This window comes from Macaca mulatta, chromosome 12 (genome assembly GCF_049350105.2).
Source record: "Macaca mulatta isolate MMU2019108-1 chromosome 12, T2T-MMU8v2.0, whole genome shotgun sequence".
Taxonomy (NCBI): domain Eukaryota; kingdom Metazoa; phylum Chordata; class Mammalia; order Primates; family Cercopithecidae; genus Macaca; species Macaca mulatta.
In genome coordinates, this window is record NC_133417.1 from 137734030 (window position 1) to 137753740 (window position 19711).

At 60.6% G+C, this 19711-nt stretch overlaps 1 protein-coding gene and 1 long non-coding RNA gene across 3 annotated transcripts; one reads left to right on the forward strand and one right to left on the reverse strand.

Annotated features, from left to right (window-relative positions):
- Positions 1 to 2005: 2005 nt before the first annotated feature.
- ECEL1 (endothelin converting enzyme like 1) lies at positions 2006 to 12462 on the reverse strand. Its single transcript, XM_077957899.1, has 18 exons — positions 9904 to 12462; positions 8059 to 8945; positions 7382 to 7450; positions 7164 to 7274; positions 6984 to 7076; positions 6654 to 6778; positions 6184 to 6406; positions 5590 to 5688; positions 5284 to 5358; positions 5030 to 5133; positions 4728 to 4786; positions 4596 to 4647; positions 3959 to 4026; positions 3682 to 3806; positions 3268 to 3333; positions 2895 to 2990; positions 2576 to 2652; positions 2006 to 2432 (listed from the first exon to the last, which is right to left on the reverse strand). The coding sequence occupies exons 1-18, from the start codon at positions 10391 to 10393 to the stop codon at positions 2333 to 2335; spliced, it is 2919 nt and encodes a 972-aa protein (XP_077814025.1). The 5' UTR covers positions 10394 to 12462; the 3' UTR covers positions 2006 to 2332.
- LOC144333525 (uncharacterized) lies at positions 12357 to 18454 on the forward strand. Of its 2 annotated transcripts, none has more exons than XR_013402236.1 (3): positions 12357 to 12497; positions 12812 to 12932; positions 14128 to 14266. It is a non-coding gene; the product is annotated as an uncharacterized LOC144333525 (long non-coding RNA). The 2 variants fall into 2 exon arrangements; XR_013402235.1 differs by lacking the exon at positions 14128 to 14266 and adding an exon at positions 18333 to 18454 and having other exon boundaries at positions 12359 to 12497; positions 12807 to 12932.
- The last annotated feature ends 1257 nt before the right edge of the window (positions 18455 to 19711 follow it).

Genomic DNA, 19711 nt, shown 5'->3' on the forward strand with positions numbered 1-19711 from the left:
TCCCCTCACTGAACACAGGGGAAACGGAGGCCAGGCAGGTAGCTATGCTGAGCTCATTCTCATTCCTCGACCCCAGTAGAATCACAGTCTTCGACAGCCCAATGCGGATCCTAGGATGGGGCCTGGTAGACAAATAAATGGCTGGGACTAGGCCACGTGCCTGGTCTCCCAGCGGAACATGTGATGCACCCATGCTGATACCTGCTGACATCCGAGCTCCACAAGACCCTGACATGAGCAGTGTGACCTTGGGGGACATGTGGCCCATCTGTTAAAGGGGCTCCCTGCCGCTCTGTCCATCTCATTGGGGTGCAGTGGGGATGCTCCTAGGGCCTGTCTGAAAAAGCAGTTTGGGAACTAGCAGGTGATGCACAGTGCTGCCGGGCATCAGGCCACTTGCTCTGGACCAGCCTGGAAACCAGGAATTTCATGTCTTTTCCCAGGCACCTCCCTGCACCCATCCTCACTGCATCCTCAGCAGGGCGCAGAGGGAAGGGGCCTGGCCCCAGGAGTGTCCTGGCCTCATTGCATTTCCTGAGCTGGGCAGAAGGGACCCCTGTCTGCTGGTTTTGCTGGCTGCTCACCCTACAGGCTCCCCTGATGCTGAGGCCTCCCCTAAGCTGGTGTGGACACAGGAGGGATTGATCATGGGTAAAGCTGGGAAACTGGAGGAGTCTGGGGTGAGGGCAAGAGGGCTGGGCCTGCAGATTCCAGTTCCAACCAGGATCCCAGGTCAGAGGGACGGGGTGGGTCTCGGAGTATGGAGGGTCCCAGACACCAGGCCCCACCCAGGAGGGTGGCAGGAAGAGGACTGTTTTTCTGCTCCAGCTGCCCAAGGGACACGTGTGTGCCCAGCTCAGGAGGAAAGGTCTGGAAACAGCACCTGCATGGGGCCTGGGGTCCTCCAAGGAGCACGCGGTAAAGGAGCCCTTGACAGGCAGCTCTGAGCCCGGCTTGGTGCCCAGGACTGAGCCTCTGCCGTCTTCCCTGACACATCGGAACCCAGTGTCAGCCTCCTGCAGACTGGGAGGAAGGGCCCTGCCCCATCCCGGATTGGCCACTCCTGTGGGTATCCTTCTCAGTTCCAGCCTCCTCTGCAGGACCACGCATGGCTGTCCTGCCCAAGGCTCAGATGACAAGGACTTCTTAAAGGTGTCTGAAGGCTGGGGACAGGGTGCAGGCAGGCGTTGTCTGAGCAGAACGACAAGAGCTGGGCTGGCAAGAAATTCACCACTTCCATTCAAGAGATGAGGATGGCCACACTGGGTGGTGCCCAGGGACGGGTTAACCCCTCTAGGCCACCCCGAAGGAAGAAAAGCAGACCTGGGAGGAAGGGCAGGCGCCTGCTGGTCCCCCTCAGTGCAGACTCGGGATCCCTGAGTGGGGCCGCCCGATAGGAGAATTCCCCCTCCCCCTGCCGCCCCTCCACGATCGGGCAGGGCCAGTCGGCAGCCTCCAGCCTGGGCAGCACTCCCTGCCTCTGTCCACCCTCCTCATGCCAGGAGCCTATCATTCCTACCAGTCCTCTGCTTTCTGCGCCCCAGGAGCCTGCCTCCACACTGGAGGAGAGGCTGAGATGTCCTGTGGGCCGGCCCCACCTCCATGTAAGTGTGGGTCACTATCCTCTTTCTAGAGAGGCTGAGGCCAAGGGCCAGGCTGAGACAAGGCAGAAGCTTCTCCTACTTCAGACTTGCAGGGGACATAAGTCCCAGCATCACCCTGGAATGTGGGTCACCAGGCCATGAGACTGAATTAGGGGTGCCCCAGAACTGGGCAGGAAGTCCCAGGCAAGGCTTTGGGGGAGGGCGGCTGGGCCAGGGAAGTATTGCCGGTTGGTGGAAAAGATAGAAGAGTCCAGGAGGGCTAGACACAGGCGGCTGAGCCAGGGCAACCAGTAGACAAGAAGGTCCTCTCCAGGGTCCCGGTTGTGCTAAGTGCCCTAGCCTCCCTGCAGACGGCTATCTCCAGCTCCGCCTGCCCTGGGGACCCGTGAAGAGGCCAAGGCAACCATACAGTGATTTATTGACCAGACTTTGCAGCAAGAACACAGCGAAGGTGGGTCTGTACAATCCAGCCTGGCAGAGGGGTCTGGCCCTCTTAGAGCAGAGTCTGGGGACCCCAGCATATTTCCCCCACAGCCCCCGGAAGTCCAGCCTCATCCCTGCTCCAGGCCCCTCCTGAAGTGAGGGGCAGCAGGGAGTCCGGGTCCTGGAGGGGCTGGAAGGCAGGTGGTGCCCAGAGCGGGGCTGGCACCGGGTGCATGCCTGCCCCGGTAGCCGGCAGGAGGTGATTCGTGCGGGGGCAGTGGGGGCGTGCAGGCGGGCAGCCAGGCTCACCACACGGAACACTTGTGGGCAGGGTTCATGGGCGTGTCCTTGGGACAGTGGAAAGCCCGGCCAAACTCCTCAAACTGGGACACGCTGCCCAGAACCCTGGGGTGGGGAGAGACCCACACAGTGAGGGGCCCTGCAACCACCCCAACCCCAGCAAACGAGTGAGTTTTATTCCTTCCCGTGCTCCCGATCCCACCCCAAACACAAGGAGCTGACGAGGCCAGGCGGGCAGCTGGGCATACCTGTAGTGCTCAGGGGCATGCTTGTCGGTCAGCACCTGAAGGTAGATGGACTGAGACCGCCGCTTGATGCACCAGTTCTGGGTCCAGGAGCCGGGTGGAGGGGAGGAGGGGGAGATGAAGCCAGGCATCCAACCCCTAGCCCCCCACCCAGGACGCAATGCCATAGGCCCCCTCAGCACCACAGGGCCATCACCTCTGAGGGGACAGGTGATGAGAGACAGGCTGGCCATGCGAGGCCTGGGCAAGGCAGAGCTGGGACTGACCCCGGATGCTGTGTCCCCACCCCAAGGCTCCCAGTCCAATCCCCCACCCCGTCCACCTGGGCAAAGGCAATGAAGAAGAGCTGGTCGTGTGTGTACTTGAGCCGGGGCAGTGGGTGCTCTGGGCCGTGCTCCCGCACCCACTTCTGATAGGCCTGGGGACAGAGAGAGCATGGACCTGCTATGTCCACCCACCCTGGGCACTGCTTCCTCTCTGTCCTCCATCCAGGTAGCCCTCCCTGCTCTCCCTGTGAAGGCAGGCCTGTGAATCCTTCCTCTTCCAGTGGACCATGTCCCCAGCACATGCCCTGCCCCACCCCAGGCCAGAGCTCAGCAGGGTGGGCAGGGAGAGGCAGCTCTGTCCCTCATCTGGAGTCCTCATCAGCCCCCGCCCCTCCCGCAGCTGGGGTGGAGCGCAGGCAGGCGGCTCACGTGGTAGGCCAGCTTGAGGCCACCCATATCTGCGATGTTCTCCCCAAGCGTGTGTTTCCCGTTCACCTGCCGGGAAGGGAAGAGGACAGGGGGCTGCTTGGGGCCCAGCTGGCCTCCCTCGGGCATTGATACCTTGGGCCCCAGCCCCTAATTCCCACCACCCCTCTCCTTCCCTTGCCCAGAGAGTTTGAGGGGGGGCTCCAACTCTACTCCTTCCCCCTAAACCCCTTGTCCTCCGTAAGTCTACAGACACTCATTATGTGTCCACATGAGTGTGCGGGAACCAAGTGTGTGTGCAGGGACCTGGGCACAGGTTTTGTTTAGACATGTGCATGTGCACAAGGGTATGCGTGATGCTCCCAGCCCATGCCCCACCAGGCCCGAGGGGCACAAGGGGCAGGTGGGGGGTCTCACCCGCTGGTTGTAGACAGTGAAATTGTCATAGAGACGGACGATGCACTCGGCCTTTCGCAGGAAGTGGGTGTAGGAGGCCTCAGTCCACCAGTGCAGCAGGTTCCCTGAGCGGTCATACTGGCCCCCTGTGGGCAGTGCAGCAGGATGAGACCCACCCTCACCCTGAGCGCCCTCCCCTTCCCACCCACCAGCCCCAGTTAGCCCATCCCCTACCCTGCCTCTCCACTGCCTGTCCTGCCCCCTCCCAGCCATCCCCTCGGGCCCCAGCAGGCCTCACCCCAGTCGTCGTAGCCGTGGGTCAGCTCATGTCCAATGATGGTACCGATGCCCCCGTAGTTGAGAGACCTGGGCCCACAGCAGCAGCATCAGGCCCTAGCCCTCAGCACCCTCTGAGAGCCCCATGCTGCTGCCCAGGCCCCGGATGTCCCCTGGGCAGGCCAGGAGGTGGCCCAGGGAGGCCACAGAGGCATCCGTGTGGTCTAGGGGCACTTGTGCCTCAGCTTCCTCATGGGCTGTGTGAATGCCAGTGGAACCTATCCAGCCGCTTTTAGGAAATCCCATCTAACAGAGCTGGCTGGGCGGTGAAACAGGGCTGGAGGAGACAGGAGGGAAACGGAGGCACCCACGAGGGGGTCTGGCCTCCTACCTCATCGTTAGTGTTGCGCCACCTTTGAAACATCGAAATGAGCCTCAAACAAGTAAGGAAGACCCCAGGAAGTTACAAATAACAAACCTACACATTTTTCTAAATAACCAAGGATGCAGTGGGGAGCCAGGGTCCACAGCTGTCCTGACTCCTGAACCCAGCTGGGTCTGGGGCGATTGGAGCCACAGTACACCGACACACACCTGGTAGACAAGGTCTGCATGCCAGCCCTGCCCTCAGCCACAAACGGGGCAAGCTATGTACTCACTGTGGGAAGTCAGGGTCATACAGGGTGGGCTGCAGGATGCCCGCGGGGAACACTACAAGAAGGGGGTGCTCAGTGGGAGACACACCCACTTTTAGACCCTGCCCCGCCCAGTGTAGGGACACATCCCCTTACCCATTTGGTTCTTGTTGGGTAGATAGTAGGCATTGAGCGCCTGTGGCGGGAGTAGCCACCTGTGGAGGGAGGCTGGGGTGAATGGGGGGCACACACTCCCTCCCCCACTACCCTCACATCACAGCTTCCTCATCAGCCATCTCCTGACAGTCTGGGGGTCACTCTGCCAGCCTCCACCCCATGCTCTGTGCTGGCCTGTGTGCCCCCCCCATATCTGCATGGCTGTGAGATGATTTGCCCCACCAGCTCCTGCCCTTTCCCCACAACCTTCTCTGACTCCCAGCTCTGGACCAGGTACCCACGTGGACTTGTCCACCTCCTGCCGAATCTTCTTAACTGAAAGCTGGATGCTGAACCGGATGCTGTTCAAGATGTTCTTGAAGTAGGTCTTCTCGTGGACCTCAAACTGCAGGAGGCATGGGCGGCACTCAGCCACAGACAAGGGCAGGGCTACCTGCAGACTGGGCGACATCCTGGCCATGCAGGCCACCTGCCCTCCTGAGTGCCGTTAGTATAGGGGCTGTGGATGGGCAGGGCAGGCAGGGTCAGGGCCCACCTCATATTCCTTGTCCACAGCATCAGGTTTCAGCAGGAAGTCTGGGTAGCCGACCATCACCATCATGTACTGGAGCTGCAGGCCGAGGGCAGGTGAGGGTGGCACGGGGCTTCAGGAGACAGCCTCCACCCCATCCTACTCACCAAGGAAGGGAACACTAGGCCAGCCTGGGAGTGGGCTTCACAGTTGGGGAGGCAGGCCTAGTCAACTCTATGAAGCCCTTTTTGCCCCTTTTGTTCTCTTTCACTGGCACACAGTAGGTGCTCAATGTATATAGGACCAACCAATGGCACAGGGTCCCCTCACCTTGGCCCGAGCGGCAGCCCTGGTCTCAGCATCCATCCAGTCCAGCTCGTCCAGCCGCTGGCCCAGGATGTACTTGATGTCTTCTACCAGCTGCTGCACCTGCAGGGTCAGAGGTCAGGGAGCAAGGGTCAACCCAGCAGCCTTTCACTCTGGTCCATCACTCCTGGCAGGAGGGGTACCCCTGTCTTTAAGCACCACTTTCTAAGCCCAAACCTCAGTTCTGAACACCAAGAGGATACTTTGGAGGTGGGGATCCAGGCCCTGCACCCTCGAGGGCTCACAAGACAGAAGAGGAAACTGCCCCCGCAATGACCACGGACATCCCTAAGGCCACGCCTCCCGCGCGTGCCTGAGAAGGAGGGCTGGGGCCTGGCAGGGAGGTCCACCTGCAGTTGATAGTCCACATGAGCTTCCTGGAGGAGGAGGCCTGTGGAGGAGTAGCCTGGAGCCTCAGAATCAGCTGAGTACTTAGCAGGGCCTGGTCCCCCTGCCTGCAGGGGGACATGTGGGGCTCCCTATGTTAGGACCATGGCCTCGGGAGGGCTTCACCCTCAGTTCAGCACCATCCTCCCCACCCAAACAAGGGCAGCCCACCTTGGCTTTGCTGGCAGCTGAGAAGTGCTCGTGTACAAAGAGGGCACCAAGCGCCATGCCAAAGTGGCGGTTGGCCTGGCCCAGGCAGACCCGGGCCAGCTCCTGTGGCTTGTCGCTGCCCTCCATCTCCCGTGCCAGCTCGTGCAGCGCCTCACGGAATGGCGGGGACAGATGCTCACTCAGGACCACCACCACGCGCCACACCAGGTAGTTGTGCAGGACCCTGGGGGCCAGGTGAAGCCAGTGGGTGTCCAGACGGACATGCATGTGGCCACCAAGGGCACCACCCCCACCTGTGCCCCCCAACCTGCGGCTGGACCCAGGACCCAGACAACCCCACAAAGAAGGGACAAGGGGTCATCCCAGATATGCAGAGCAGAAAATGTAAAGCCCACCCAGCAGATAGGTCCAGCATGCAGGGCAAGGATCTAGTGGCCGCTGGGCAGAAAATGCCAGATCTGCAGCCATACCGGCGGGGTGTGGAGCGGATGAGCTGGGACACCTGCTGCATGTAGTCTGTCGCCAGCAGCACCACCTCCTCTTCCTCTGAGAAGTCCTCCTGGAAGATCTGGTCTAGCAGCCACTTCCACCGCAACTGTGAGGCCAAGGACAAGGACAGTGAGGCTGGGGGTGGCAGGGGCCACAGAAGACAGGGAGAGGGGCAGAGAGAGGCAGCAAGGGGACATAAGAGTCCATGGCCAAGGAAGGGTTTGCCCATCTCTGGGGAGAGATGACCCTGTAGTCCCAGCAGCAGCATTGCCCCCAACCCTGCCTGCCCACGAGGACTGGGCCACACTCACATGGGGGGTGATCTTCTGCAGCTGCCCCAGCGTCACCTTGTTGTACATGGAGCTGACATCTCGCCGTAGGTCATCATACTCTGACACAGTGATCTGTTGGGAGAGATCACAGCTGACCCAGCCGTGCTCCATGATGCCTTCTCTCAAGTCCAGGGCAGCCACCAGCCCGGGTCTGCTCACGTTGGCCAGTCGCTGCTCCACCTGCAGGATCTCCTGGGCCTTCTGTTCCACAGCATCCGCACCCAGGAGGCTGAGCACTCGCTCCATGAACACCCTGTATGCTGCCAGAATCTGCACCAGGGGAGGGGGCTCATCCAGGGACAGAGACAGGCCTAGCCTGGATCCACCCCTCCTGGGGCCCCAGGCCTTCCCTGCCTCCCCATCCCATGCCCCAGCACCTTCTCACTCTCCTCATCCTGAGCTAGGTACAGGGTCCTCTCTGGCAGGGTGAGCCCATCCTGGTCAATCTGGGGAGGGAGACAGGGTCCAGAGGTCAGAGGTCCACACCTCAGGTTCCCTAAACAAAGGGAATTCCCACTCCAATGCCCAGAGAGCAACCAGACATCCATGAGTACAGTCCCAGAAGCACGCAGACCCCAGCCCCTCTTTCCACCAGGACGAGATGGCCAAAGCCCCATCCCTGACTGTCCCAGCCTACGGGCGCCCAATCTTACCCCTGTACGTCTGCACTTTCCTTATCTGTCAGGGGCATTCCTAGTTCCCCCACTGACAGTTGGGACCCCTAGTTTCGGGGCCAGCTCCAGCCCTTGCGGAGATGTCAACCCAGCCCGCCGGCGCGCCCCTCCCTCCTGGCCCTCACAGCCTGCCAGAGGGCTGGGAAATTGCGGCTCCCGCGGCTCCTCTAAACACCGCAATTACCCCCAGGGAAATTACTTGCGCCCTCCTCCCGCGCTCTGCCGCGGTGCGTTCCCCTCCCCTCCCCTCTCCTGCTCGCCTCTCCCCTCCTCTCCTCTCACGCACCCGCCTCCCGCGCACAGGGACCCCTGGGCAAAGCCACTGCGCCCCGGATCCGCGGCCGCCGGCAGGGCGCTCGGGTGGTGGGGAGGGCACTCACGCGGATGACGTAGCGCGAGGAGTTCCTGTCGTCCAGGCTGACCGTGAGCGAGAAGAGCGCGGCGGCGCTGTACACGCCCTGCGCCTTGTACAGCAGCCGGTTGAGGTCCCATCGCGCAGCGACCCCCGGACGCTCCTCTGCGCCGCCCAAGTCCCAGCCCCCGCAGTCCTCGATTACCTCCAGCATGGGCCGCGGGCCCAGTCGCTCGATCTCGTGCATGTCTAGGCAGGAGCGGAAGAAGGCGCGCACCTTGCGCTGGGCCGCGCCGCCGGGCCCACCCCCGGGCCGCGCCAGCAGGCGCCGCAGGCGCTCCTCGTTCTGCTCGCCGATGGCCGCGATGGTGCCATAGGTGAGCTTGTCGTCGGGGATGGCATGGCGCCGCAGCCAGCCACCGCAGGCGAACGAGTAGAAGTCTTGGCATGGGTCGATGCTGGCGTCCAGGTTGGCGGCTAGGAAGCGAGCGGCACGCGCGAAGGCCTTGCGCTCAGGGCAGCCCTCGGGACAGGCGCCGCCGCCGGCAGCGACCGGGCCCAGGTACTTGAGAGCCAGCATAGCCGCCAGGATGGCGCAGAGGCCGGCGGCGAACACCAGCCCCGACAGCAGGCACACCTCGCGTCGGTTCCAGCGCGGCAGTCCGGACCGCGCCCCGGTGGCGCTGCGCGCAGCACCCAACGGGAAGCCCGGGGGCAGGGAGGCCCCGCGCGCGCCCCCCGCACCGCAGCGGCTCACGTACTTGACCTCTTGGAACTCATCGTAGTGCGCTGTCAGCGAATACGGGGGCTCCATGGCGCCGAGGCCGCCGCGGTGCAGCCCTGGGCCACCTGGGCTACGGGATGCGCGTGGCCGCCGGCCTCCTCGTGGGCCTCCGCATGGCCCCGGGGCCGCAGCTGCGGGAAGGGCAGAAGCTGGCTCTGGAGGCGCCGCAGCCGGATGGGGCTCAGGGGCACCGCGAGGAGGCACACAGGCCTGGGTGCAGAGGCCCCAGCCTTGGGCCTCATTCACTGCGGAAACCAGGGATTAGGAGGGCTCGGCGGGGCCACCACCCCCGCGTGCACAGTGTAGTCTTCTCCCCTGTCCCCTCCCTGCGCAGGCTTGAGAGCCGCAGGGTTGGGAGGGCTCTTATTGGAAGCAAGAGGCGCCAGGCAAGGGGCCTGGCACGTAGTGGGCCTTCATTGAAAGGTCGTCCCTCTTCCCTTCGCCTTTCTTTCCCACGACCTGCCCCAGCCAAGGCCGGGTGGGGTGGGGGAAGGAGCGGAGGCTGGAGTGAGGAGGTGCAGTCAGGGGCGCGTCTATGCGGCACTTTCAGCTCTCCGCTCTGGACCCAGACGCTCGGCAAAGCGGCCAAAGAACCAAACTTTGTCCTCGTGGAAGTCCGCGGGGTTGACCACGCCAATCCCGCTCGCTGGCTCCTTCTGCTCGGTGGCCCGACGGCCCACTCGCCCCTTCCCTAGAGGCGCGCGCCAACGCCCCAGGGTGGCGAACACACAACCCACCCCTGGACGGCCCTGATGGAGAAGCCGAGACGGGTGCCCTCCCCCCACTCCCACCATCTCTGTCCCCGCCCCGAGCCACTCCCGGCTTCAACAGGTTCTCCCCAGAACCCAAACTTGGGCGAAGTTTCACCCCCGGCGGGGAGCGAGCTGGCCGGCGAGCCCCGAGCCCTGACGCTGTGCCGCGCAGTCCGCGGAGCCCGAGAGCCGAGCCCGGGAGCCACAGCCGCAGCCGCAGCCGGAGCCGCAGCCGAGAGGACGCAGACAAAGCCGGGAGGCTCCGCGCAGTGGCGGCGGCGGCGACGGAGGTGGCCGCGATGGTGGCCTCAGCGACAGGGACTCGGGCGCCACTTACCCGGCAGGTGCGCGCCCGAGCCGGCGGTGACAGAGCGGGTCGGGCCCGAGCAGGGGCCTGAGCCGGAGCGGAGTGGAGCTGAGCCGGAGTCCGGTGTCTCCCAGCGCCCGCCGCCTCCTCTGCCGCCGCGCCGAGCCCGCCGCGCCGCCCGCCTGCCGGCCCGAGGGAGGGGGCGCGCGGGCGGCTCCACCCTCCTCCGCCCGCCCCGCGCGCCCCTCCTTCCTCCTGCGTCTCTCGGGCCACCTGGCAGCGGGGCCGCAGCGCGGACGTGGGTCGGCGGCCCGCGGAGACGGGTTCCCGGGGGTCGTGCGCGGGCTGCGGTCTGGGACTCCGGGTCCAGCCGCGTTCCAAGACGAGTGAGGGCAGCGAGTACTGCCGTGAGGGGTTCCCTCCGATCCAGTGTCCCCACTCCCAGCCGCCCACTAGCCCCTGGTGAAGGGAGCTCAGTGGGGACCCCTGCAAGAAGAGGGCTTGCAGCCCCCTTCCCCATCCTCTCCAGCCGTGGCTAGCCCTGGCATCACGGCTCAGGAAGTCCCTGGCCCAGGTAGGAAGAAAAGGAGCTGGAGCTGGAGATGACGGGCCAAGTACTCCTCTGAAGGGCTGGAGGCGGCGTCAGTAGTGCCTGTGTCTGCCGGCACAGTCCCTGGCGCAGAGCGCACCTTCACTACCGGCTTCTTTGTCCTCCTTGGAACCCCTGTCCTGGATCGGCTCTCCACCACGGCTTCTGGTTGGCCTCGCTCCCTTCGCCTAGCCCCTGGTGAAGGGAGCTCAGTGGGGACTCCTGCAAGAAGAGGGCTTGCAGCCCCCTTCCCCATCCTCCCCAGCCGTGGCTGGCCCTGGCACCATGGCTCAGGAAGTCCCTGGCCCAGGTAGGAAGAAAAGGCCAAGAGAAGAATGAGCGAAGTCTCCCTGCTGGAGCCAGGGAGGGCTGGAGCCTGCCTCCTCTGGCCAGCAGCCTCCGGCCTCAGACAAGCCCTGAGCCTCAAGACCCTGGTATGTGGACTGATGGGAGGGCAGGCTGGGTGCCGGGACTCTGAATTTACCCACCCCCTGCCTTCTTCCAGGTGAACTGGCTTTTTCTTTCTTTTCTTTTTTTTTTTGAGACGGAGTCTCCCTCTGTCACCCAGGCTGGAGTGCAGTGGCCGGATCTCAGCTCACTGCAAGCTCCGCCTCCCGGATTCACCCCATTCTCCTGCCTCAGCCTCCCGAGTAGCTGGGACTATAGGTGCCCGCCACCTCGCCCGGCTAGTTTTTTGTATTTTTTAGTAGAGACGGGGTTTCACCGTGTTAGCCAGGATGGTCTCGATCTCCTGACCTCGTGATCTGCCCGTCTCAGCCTCCCAAAGTGCTGGGATTACAGGCGTGAGCCACCACGCCCGGCCGAACTGGCTTTTTCAATGCGGGATCTCCACTGCCTGGAGGCAGAGCCCTCTTCTACCTGCCTCCCTGCCTTGGTCAGACAGCCTGGCCCTCATGGGACACAGAGAACTTGGGGCTCCTTGGAAGACTGATACTGTTTCTGGAATCTCTGCTTTCTCTACCCTACCGACCTCTGGTGTCTCTAGCAGGGGACCCCCACAAAGCATCAGCCCTCCCAGGTCTGCCGACTCCAGCCTGTAGGATTGGCCTAAACAATGTGTGAGAGCCATGGAGAGCCATCTGATAAAAATCACGACAAGGTAGGGACTCTGATAAACTATCCATCATCCTGTTCCCCTCCTTGGGGGCTGTGCATCTGCCCAGCTCCTGAGCCCTGGCCCTGAGTGCCGGCCTCTGTCCCTGTCTTGCCTCTCCCCTGCCTGTTCATCTCTCCATCTCTAAGCCCCCACTCTGGATACCCTGCCTCCATCTCTGGCCACCCCAGGGTCATCCTCTTCCCCAGGCATCCTTCTTGGGTCCTATTAATTCTAAGGAGGAAACATGGAATTACTTATAATGTGGTGATTCCATGAAGGGGGGAGGGGAGGGCAGGGAGGTGGCAAAGTGGCTCTTTGTGCTTTTAATCTGCATTTTTCCCTCAATGTTCCCGTCTCCAGGAGGATAATTTTCCAGCCTTTTCAGGCCCTGATTGGTATCATTTCTCCAGCAATGACAGCTTTTATTTTCCCCGAAATGAATGCCGTGAAATTTCCAAGAAATATAAAAATGGATATTGTCTCAGAGAGCCGACTCTTCCGACAGAAAGGCACAGAGGCAAACATGCTTCCCTAGGGACTCTTCTGCTCCAGTCACGGTGCTGGGGTGGGGGCAGTCCCAGGCCCTCAGTCTCTCCTCCCTCCTTTTTCCCTCCGTTGTCCCTTCCTCTTCCCTCCCAGGTCAGCTCTGGGACCCCCCTTCCAGCCACCCTCTCCCAGACTCAGCTGCTATTGATCTGTTCATGGGCCTCCCGACTCCCTGTCAGGCGACCTGCCTGGCTCCATCTCACCTTTTCTGTTCTCATCTCATCCCCCAGGCCCGGGCTGAGAGTAGCAACCAGGACCTACAGGAGTTGACTTGGAATTGGCCCTCTGACCCCTCAGTCCTGGCCACCCCGCACAGACTGCCAATAAAGAGAGGTCGGAGGCCCACCTCCTTGATTCTCCGGCGCCTTCTCTGTAAGGGAATCTGGTGCTCTAGGGGAGTAGGGCACCAGTGATCTGACCTGTAGCTTGCTCACTCTCTTGGGAGATCTCTTCCTATCCCTATATTACCAAGGTGACCCCATGACTCATGAGCAAGAGAATGACAGGCCACAGCAGTGCCCAGCTAAACCCAGCCAAGCCATGAGTGAGGCAGCTGGGTGCCCAGCTTCAGGGAGCAGTAGAATGCCGCCAGAGCTGCCTTGAAGAGAAAAGGCCTGAGGGGATGCAAGGGGCAGAGATGAGGGGTTCAGAACCTGACTGTCTGTCTCCTCCCTGACCAAGGGTAGATCTCAGCCACGCTGCCGAACAGGGCATCACTTGGTTTAGGTTCTGGGCATGGAGCTCTCCCTGGGGACAGCGTGCTCTCACCAACAGCTTGCATCTGTTGCACATTCACCAAGTGGGCTGGTAAGTGCCTTGATCTGAGGTAGGGCTGCCCACCCAAATGCCAGGCCTGGCCCTGCCTAGAGCCCACTTGTGGTCAGACCCGCTTCTCTCCTGCGGCCTGCATGTGGGTGGGGATGAACCCCTTTCCCTGCCTCAGTGTGCTGCAGCGGGGTGTCAGCTCCAGAACGTGCCCTGCCAGCCTCCACCCTGTGCAACCAGGCCCCACTCCTCCCCTGCAGACCTGTGGTATCTTCTGAGCCCTAAAAACACGCCCCCAACCAGTTTCCTGTCCTCCACCCGGCCTCTCAGGGCTCATTCCATCTATTATTCACAACACAAAATGGATTTTTAATTTGAGAAATGAAATGACTCTCCCAAGTGGCCGGGGTGGGAGGGAGGGGGTGAAGGAAGGCCGGAGCCGCCGCGGCCGCCACAGTGCTGACTCAGGTTCGTCTTGGAAATCTCGGGGCCCACAGCCTAACTGAGAGACCCCCAAAAGCCCAGTACCCCACCACTCTGCCCTGGGCCTCCACTTCTCCCCACTGCTGTGACCAGGTGGGGTGACTGGCTGCCCGTTGGTTCTACCTGAGCCTCCAGTGAGGCCTGCCTCTGGCAGGGCGGTGCGGGGGACAGCTGAACTCTGTTCTCCACTGGCTTTCCTGTGCCTCAAAGGCAGCCCTTGGGCTCCCTGGCCTGGCCTATCACCTCCCCACACTCCCCGGCCCTCCTGGCCTGGCTTCCTCCCTGCTGTCCAGACCTCTGGCTGAGCTCCTTTGCTAGGTCCTGACCCCACACTAGGCCCACTCCAGCCTGGACTGCTGCCCTGGCCTCCACTCTGGCCTCCACGCTGGAACCCCTCCTCACCCCTCACGGTGGAGCTCAGGCACCTAGTGTGGCAGGGCCTCCTCCTGGCTCTTCTCTGTCTTTGTCCCTCTCTGCCTGCCTGCCCCCATACCTCCCCCTATACCTCCCTTTTTCACTCTGTTTCCATTTCCCAGAACATGGCTGGCTCTCTCATCCCTCAGGCCTTAGCACTTGCTGTTCCAGCTGCCTGGAACACCCTTCCTCCATCCGCTCTTACAGTGGCCAATTGCCAACCATCCTTCAGGGCCACCTGGGAGTGGCCTCTCCCATCTGGTCAGGTGCTGCCTCCACAGGCCCCTACTCCACTAAATGCAAAGTCTGTCCTATGGCAGCCCCTGTTCTTCACCTCCAGGTAGCCCAAGGTGTCTTCGGGAGCCCAGGACAGGGGATGCATATGATAAACTCAGGTGACGACTGTGATCAGCTCATGGAGATACCCTGCGTGAAGTATCTCTCAGCGCCAGGCCATACACCAGGCACAGCACCCAGGCAAACCTGCCCAGACTCTTGGATCCCAAACACCTTTCCTTTGCTCGGAACCCACCAGATGACAAGAGGGGGCCATTTTTCCACCCTCCTGCACGCCTCACCTCCACTCTGAACCCCGTGGTGGGCTTTGTCCCCGCCAGGCACAGACTCCTCTCGGGGTCACCTCCCAACCTCTAGAGCAATGTTGTTTTTATATAAGAAACATGTAAATATTCTCTCGTTTTAAAATATTGAAGCCACACAAGTCTGTAGAGGACAAACATGAGAGCCCTCCTTCACGCAGCCCCAGCCCTCCCAAGGTAAGGCCAGGTAGGCTCTGTGACCAGTGCAGGGTGAACATCGAGGCCCACCTGGGTATCTCTTTGTTTTACTGTGTTTTTGTTGTTTTAGAGATGAGGTCTCGTTGTGTTGCCCAGCGAGAGTGCAATGGTACAATCATACCTCACTGCGGCCTGGATCTCCTAGGCTTAAGTGATCCTCCCACCTTGGCCTCCAAAGTAACTGGGACTACAGGTGTTCCCACCATGCCCAGCTAATTTTTTTTATTGTGTAGAGACTGGAGTCTCGCTATATTGCCCAGACTGGTCTTGAACTCCCAGTGATCCACCTGCCTCGGCCTCTCAAAGTGCTGGGATTACAGGTGTGGGCCACTGTGCCCAGCCCTTATTGATTTATTTTTAATAAATAGGACACAATAGGATGGATGGTTGAGTGCCTCTTCTCCCCCTGTGGTCTGTGCTAGTGTTTCCCAGCCAGAGGTCCTCGGGGTCACCCTCCCTGACTGAGGGACACTTAGATAGTCTCACTCACCCCGTCTGGTCTCCAAATCCTAAGGCCTTGGCCCAGAGTTTTTCCTCCCACTTTCCCTCTCTGCCCGCCCTGTCCCACCTTCCCTGCCTCCTGCCCTTCCTCCACCCCCCGATGCTGTGTCCAGGTGTTTGGCTCTGGTCCCAGGTCCTACCCACACCTGCTGGCACTGGAAACTCACTGCATTTCAAACCCAGCCTTGGAAAGACTTCTCACCTCCTCCTCTCATTCCCATCCCTTTCCTGTCTCCAGCTCTGGCCCCTCCTTCTCCCTTTCTTAGTGGAGAAGGGGGTCTCTCTCTCCTTGCCCACCCCAGTGCTGCTGCAGTTCTGCCCGTTCCCGGCCACAGCCTCTGTGTAGCCATGGCCACTGTGGCTTCTGAGGCCTCCTGGCTGTGGTCCCCTCACACTCCCCTGAGTGTCCCTCCTCTACCAGCACGGCATACTCACAGCGCAGCCTTTGTTCGAGCTGTCCCCTCTGCCTGAGTGCTGTGTCCCCAGACTTGTGTCCCTCCTTTAGGTCCATCTCAGGCTTCCAGGATCCCCCTGACAGGCCCCCACCTGAGGAAGCTGCCCAAGGGCCCCTGGCAGGGAGAGATGCATGCCCCCCAGTGCCCAGCCTGGAGCCTGACACGTGACCTCAGAGCAGGGGTGCCCAGAGCCTGGGCTAGGCTGAATGGAGAAGGCCCCAGCTCCAACCTGGAAAGGCTGTCGCAACTGTGGGCAGGACACCCACTGTCACATGCGGAGCGGCTCCTAAGCGCCATGCTCTGTGCCAAGCCCTCTATCTCCTCCACACTGAGCCTCACGCTGAGTTATCCCACGAGGGAGCCCTGTCGTTGGCCCCTGTTTACGGAGGAAGAAACGGATGCATAGAAGGAAAGGAAGATGCCCAGGTTCACACGGAGACTCAGTACTGAAACGGAGACTTGACCCTGTGTCTGCTGCATTCAGTCTCGGGGCCATGCACACTGCGAGCTGGGAGATGGAAGAACAGCTCTGCAGGGGGCAGTAGGGCACTCAGGAACCCAAGCGATGGCAGCCGGAAGCCAGGGGCCCAGCCTGAGACCTCAGGCCCAGAAACTGAGTCAGAGATGCCAAGTGTGGCTTTGCTCAGCGACCTCAGGAGGCATCTCAGGGCCTGCAGCCGGGACTTTGACCTCCTTTCCAGATGTCGCCACCTCCACGGGACCTTCCTGGATTTCCCTAGTTGAAGAGGCCAAGCCGTTTTCTGTCTGTGGCACTGGGTGCATCCCATACTATATTTGTCCCTACCTGACGTTATCTTGTGACTCGGTATTTTCACGACAGCCTCTCTTCCTCAGCTCTGCTGGAACCCTAGATTTTCCTATTGCCTTGTCCTTCCTACCCAACCTTTAAGTGGCAAGGCCTCGGCCACAGGCAGGGGGTCAGGAGTGGAGGTCAGATTTGCAGAGCCAGAGTCTGTGGCTATGGGGGACAAGAAGGAGGGGGCAGTGGAGAGTCTCCGGCCAGTGGCCTCTAGCGCTGACAAGCAGGTCCCTTGGGCTCCCCATCTGATGGGCAGGCCACGACAGGAGCTCAGCTCCTGCTGCAAGAGGGATGCAAACGAGGCTGTGGGGGCTGGGGACACCCCTTCCTGTCAGGATCTCCTTGGCACATTGCCTGGGACTGCAAGGAAGGGCGAGCCTGGGACAGGCAGAGAAGCCTGAATGGCCTGAAGGGCCTCTTCCTTGGCTCCCAGGGTCCCTGGGCCTGCAGTCCCCTCCCCCAGCACTCCATCATCATTTCAAGTGATTGGAACTGAAGGGGATCGTTAGCTAATTAAAGCTGAGGCCACTAATTGTCCCTTTTGGAGAGACAGCAGGGCTGTGCAGGGAAGGAGATAGAGGGTCTGGGGAGGGGGATATTGGCAGGTGGGGGGCTGGGCACAGGGCCCTGGCCCCTAGTGGGGCCTCCTTCCAGACCTTATGTTTGGGGGTTCAGACATTGTCAGAGGCTCCTTAAAGTGGGTAAAGGACTAGAGAAGCAGATTTGGTGCTCCTGTGATTCACCCTGCATCACTGTGACTATCAGTGCCCACCTCTGCCCACTGCCACCCACCCCGGGGCTGTGGGCTGGACAGCACATGGCAGGGCCTCCCACAGGCCTCCTCCTCTGTTGTGATGATAGATCAGATTGGAGGATGGGCAACCGGGTACAAGGTTCCCCCAACTCCAGGACAGCCAGAGCAGGAAGCTGGGTATCAAGTTTCTGCCTTCCCTTCCACCTGTGACAGCCTCTTGGGCAGGTGCTCAGGCCTGCCAGGAGTAGCCAGCAGCAAGGTGCCTATCCACGTATCACTGGAGAGTGCCAGCTATGCCTGGGGCTGCCCTCAGCCTGGCACCAAGATCCCCTCTTGGCAAGAGGTCCCAGAGCCTGTGACAGAACTACCAAAGAGGGTTATTAGTTTTCTATTGCTGCAAGACAAAGTAGCACAAACATAGCTACTTACAACAGCACACTTTTATGACCTCACAGTTTCTGTAGTCAGCGGTCCAGGCACGGCATGCGATTCTCTGCCCGTGGCCTCACTGGGCCAAATCGAGATGTTGGCTGGAGATGTGGCGCTCATCTGGGGTTCAGGGGCCTTCGCTAAGCTCAGGGTTTGTGGCAGAATTCAGTTCCTTGAAGTGCCAGAATCAAGGTGTCCACTTTGGGGTTCTGCTGTCAGGTCCCAGAGGCCCCCTCCACTTCCAGAGCCAGCAATGGAGAATCCCTCCCACCAGTGAAATCTTCCACGTGCTTCAAGTTTCTGGTTTCCTTACATTGACCAGCCCAGGAAACGCTCTGCTTTTATTTACTTATTTTTTAAGAGATGGGGTCTCGCTGTATTGTTCAGGCTGGTCTCCAACTCCTGGGCTTAAGCAATCCTCCCACCTTGGCCTCCCAAAGTGCTAGGATTACAGGCGTAAGCCACTGCACTTGGCAAAATTCTCTGATTTTGAAGGGCTCATGTGCTTAGGTCGGGCCCACCCCAATAATCTCATCTTAAGGTCAAGTCATTTGGGACCTTAATCACATCTGCAAAATCCCTTCATACCGGTCCCCGGATTTGTGTTCAGTTGAACAGTGGTGGGATGTGCGTGTGCACACCAGGGGCCAGGAATCTTGGGGGCATCTTAGGATTCTGTCTACCACAAGGATGTGGGTCAGAGAACAAAGACAGTGCTGAGAATAGAAGCAGCTGACTTCCAGGCCAGGCCCTGGGCATTAGTGCTGATTTATTTCATTCACTCCTCAGGACAATCGTAGGAGTGACTGCTACTATTATCCCATTTTACGGAGGAAGCAGCTGAGGCCCTGAGAGATTAAGTGACTTTCACAGTCACACAGCTGGTAAGTGACCATGCTGAGAGATTAGGGGTATGTGGGGTCTGATCCAGCCCTGGCTGTGTGTTCTTAGGGAAGTCATGTACCCACTCTGGGCCTCTGGGAAATGGATGCTGAGGTCTGTTCCCCATGGACAAGTGGGTGAGACTTGGGGCCATGTTACAGGGACTCACCAGACTAATCTGTGCCCCCACCACAGGTAGTTGGCATCTGTGACACCCAATGGGCTGGAGTCCCTGCTGTCAGCTGTTCATTCACTGCCAGTCTGACTTTTTTTTTTTTTTTTTTTTTTTTTTTTTTTGAGACAGAGTCTCACTCTTGTTGCCCAGGCTGGAGTGCAGTGGTGTGATCTAGGCTCACTGCAACCTCTGCCTCCCGGTTTCAAGAGATTCTTCTGCATTGGCCTCCCGAGTAGCTGGGATTACAGGCACCCACCACCATGCCCGGCTAATTTTTGTGCTTTCAGTAGAGATGGGGTTTCACCATGTTAGCCAGGCTAGTCTCAAACTCCTGACCTCAGGTGATCCACCCTCTTCGGCCTCCCAAAGTGCTGGGATTTCAGGGGTGAGCCACCTCACCTGGCCCAGTGTGACTTCTACAACCCAGCGATGATATTCCCTGACATTGAGGCTGGGAGGCTTCACAGTACAGGAACCTCAAGATGAATGGCCAGGAAACTGCTGCTCCTCCATGGGGGCTGGGCCCCTAGACAACTGAAGTGGAGGCTTGCAGACCTTTGCCCAGGGCTGGTCATGTGTGTCTGTGGGACAGCTCCCTCCTACCCCTGGGGCCTGGCTCTCCCTGCTCCTCTGGCTGCAGCTCTGGAAGGTAGGAGACTGCAGAGGTGTCAGTGGCTGCCCACTCCCCCTCCCATGAGAAAGGCTGTCAGCCCCCCATAGGCAGCCTCCCCCCCAGCCCCACCTCCATGCTCCAGCAGCCTCCCTCAGTAATGGGGCTTTATCATAGCATGCATTAGCTAAGGCCTGCTGCCTGCAATTATCCCTTCAGTCAGCCACCCGCCACCCGCCGCCCCCAGCCTCAGGCCACCCATGGGGACACCTCACCCGCCCTCCCTGCCCCATCCCCAAGTACAGCACAGGTGCCCAAGTCTCTGCAGATGGACAGAGCAGTGACCCCTGGCAGCAGGGGCCTGGGGCAGGGGCAGCCAGTAGACAGAGAGCTACTGCTCAGGGTCACAGGCAATTATTTTAAAAGCCTGTTGCAGGAGAATGCGCTGCCTGTCCAGCGCAGCCTGCTCATCCTGAGGGTTGCACCACCCCAGGTTGCTGC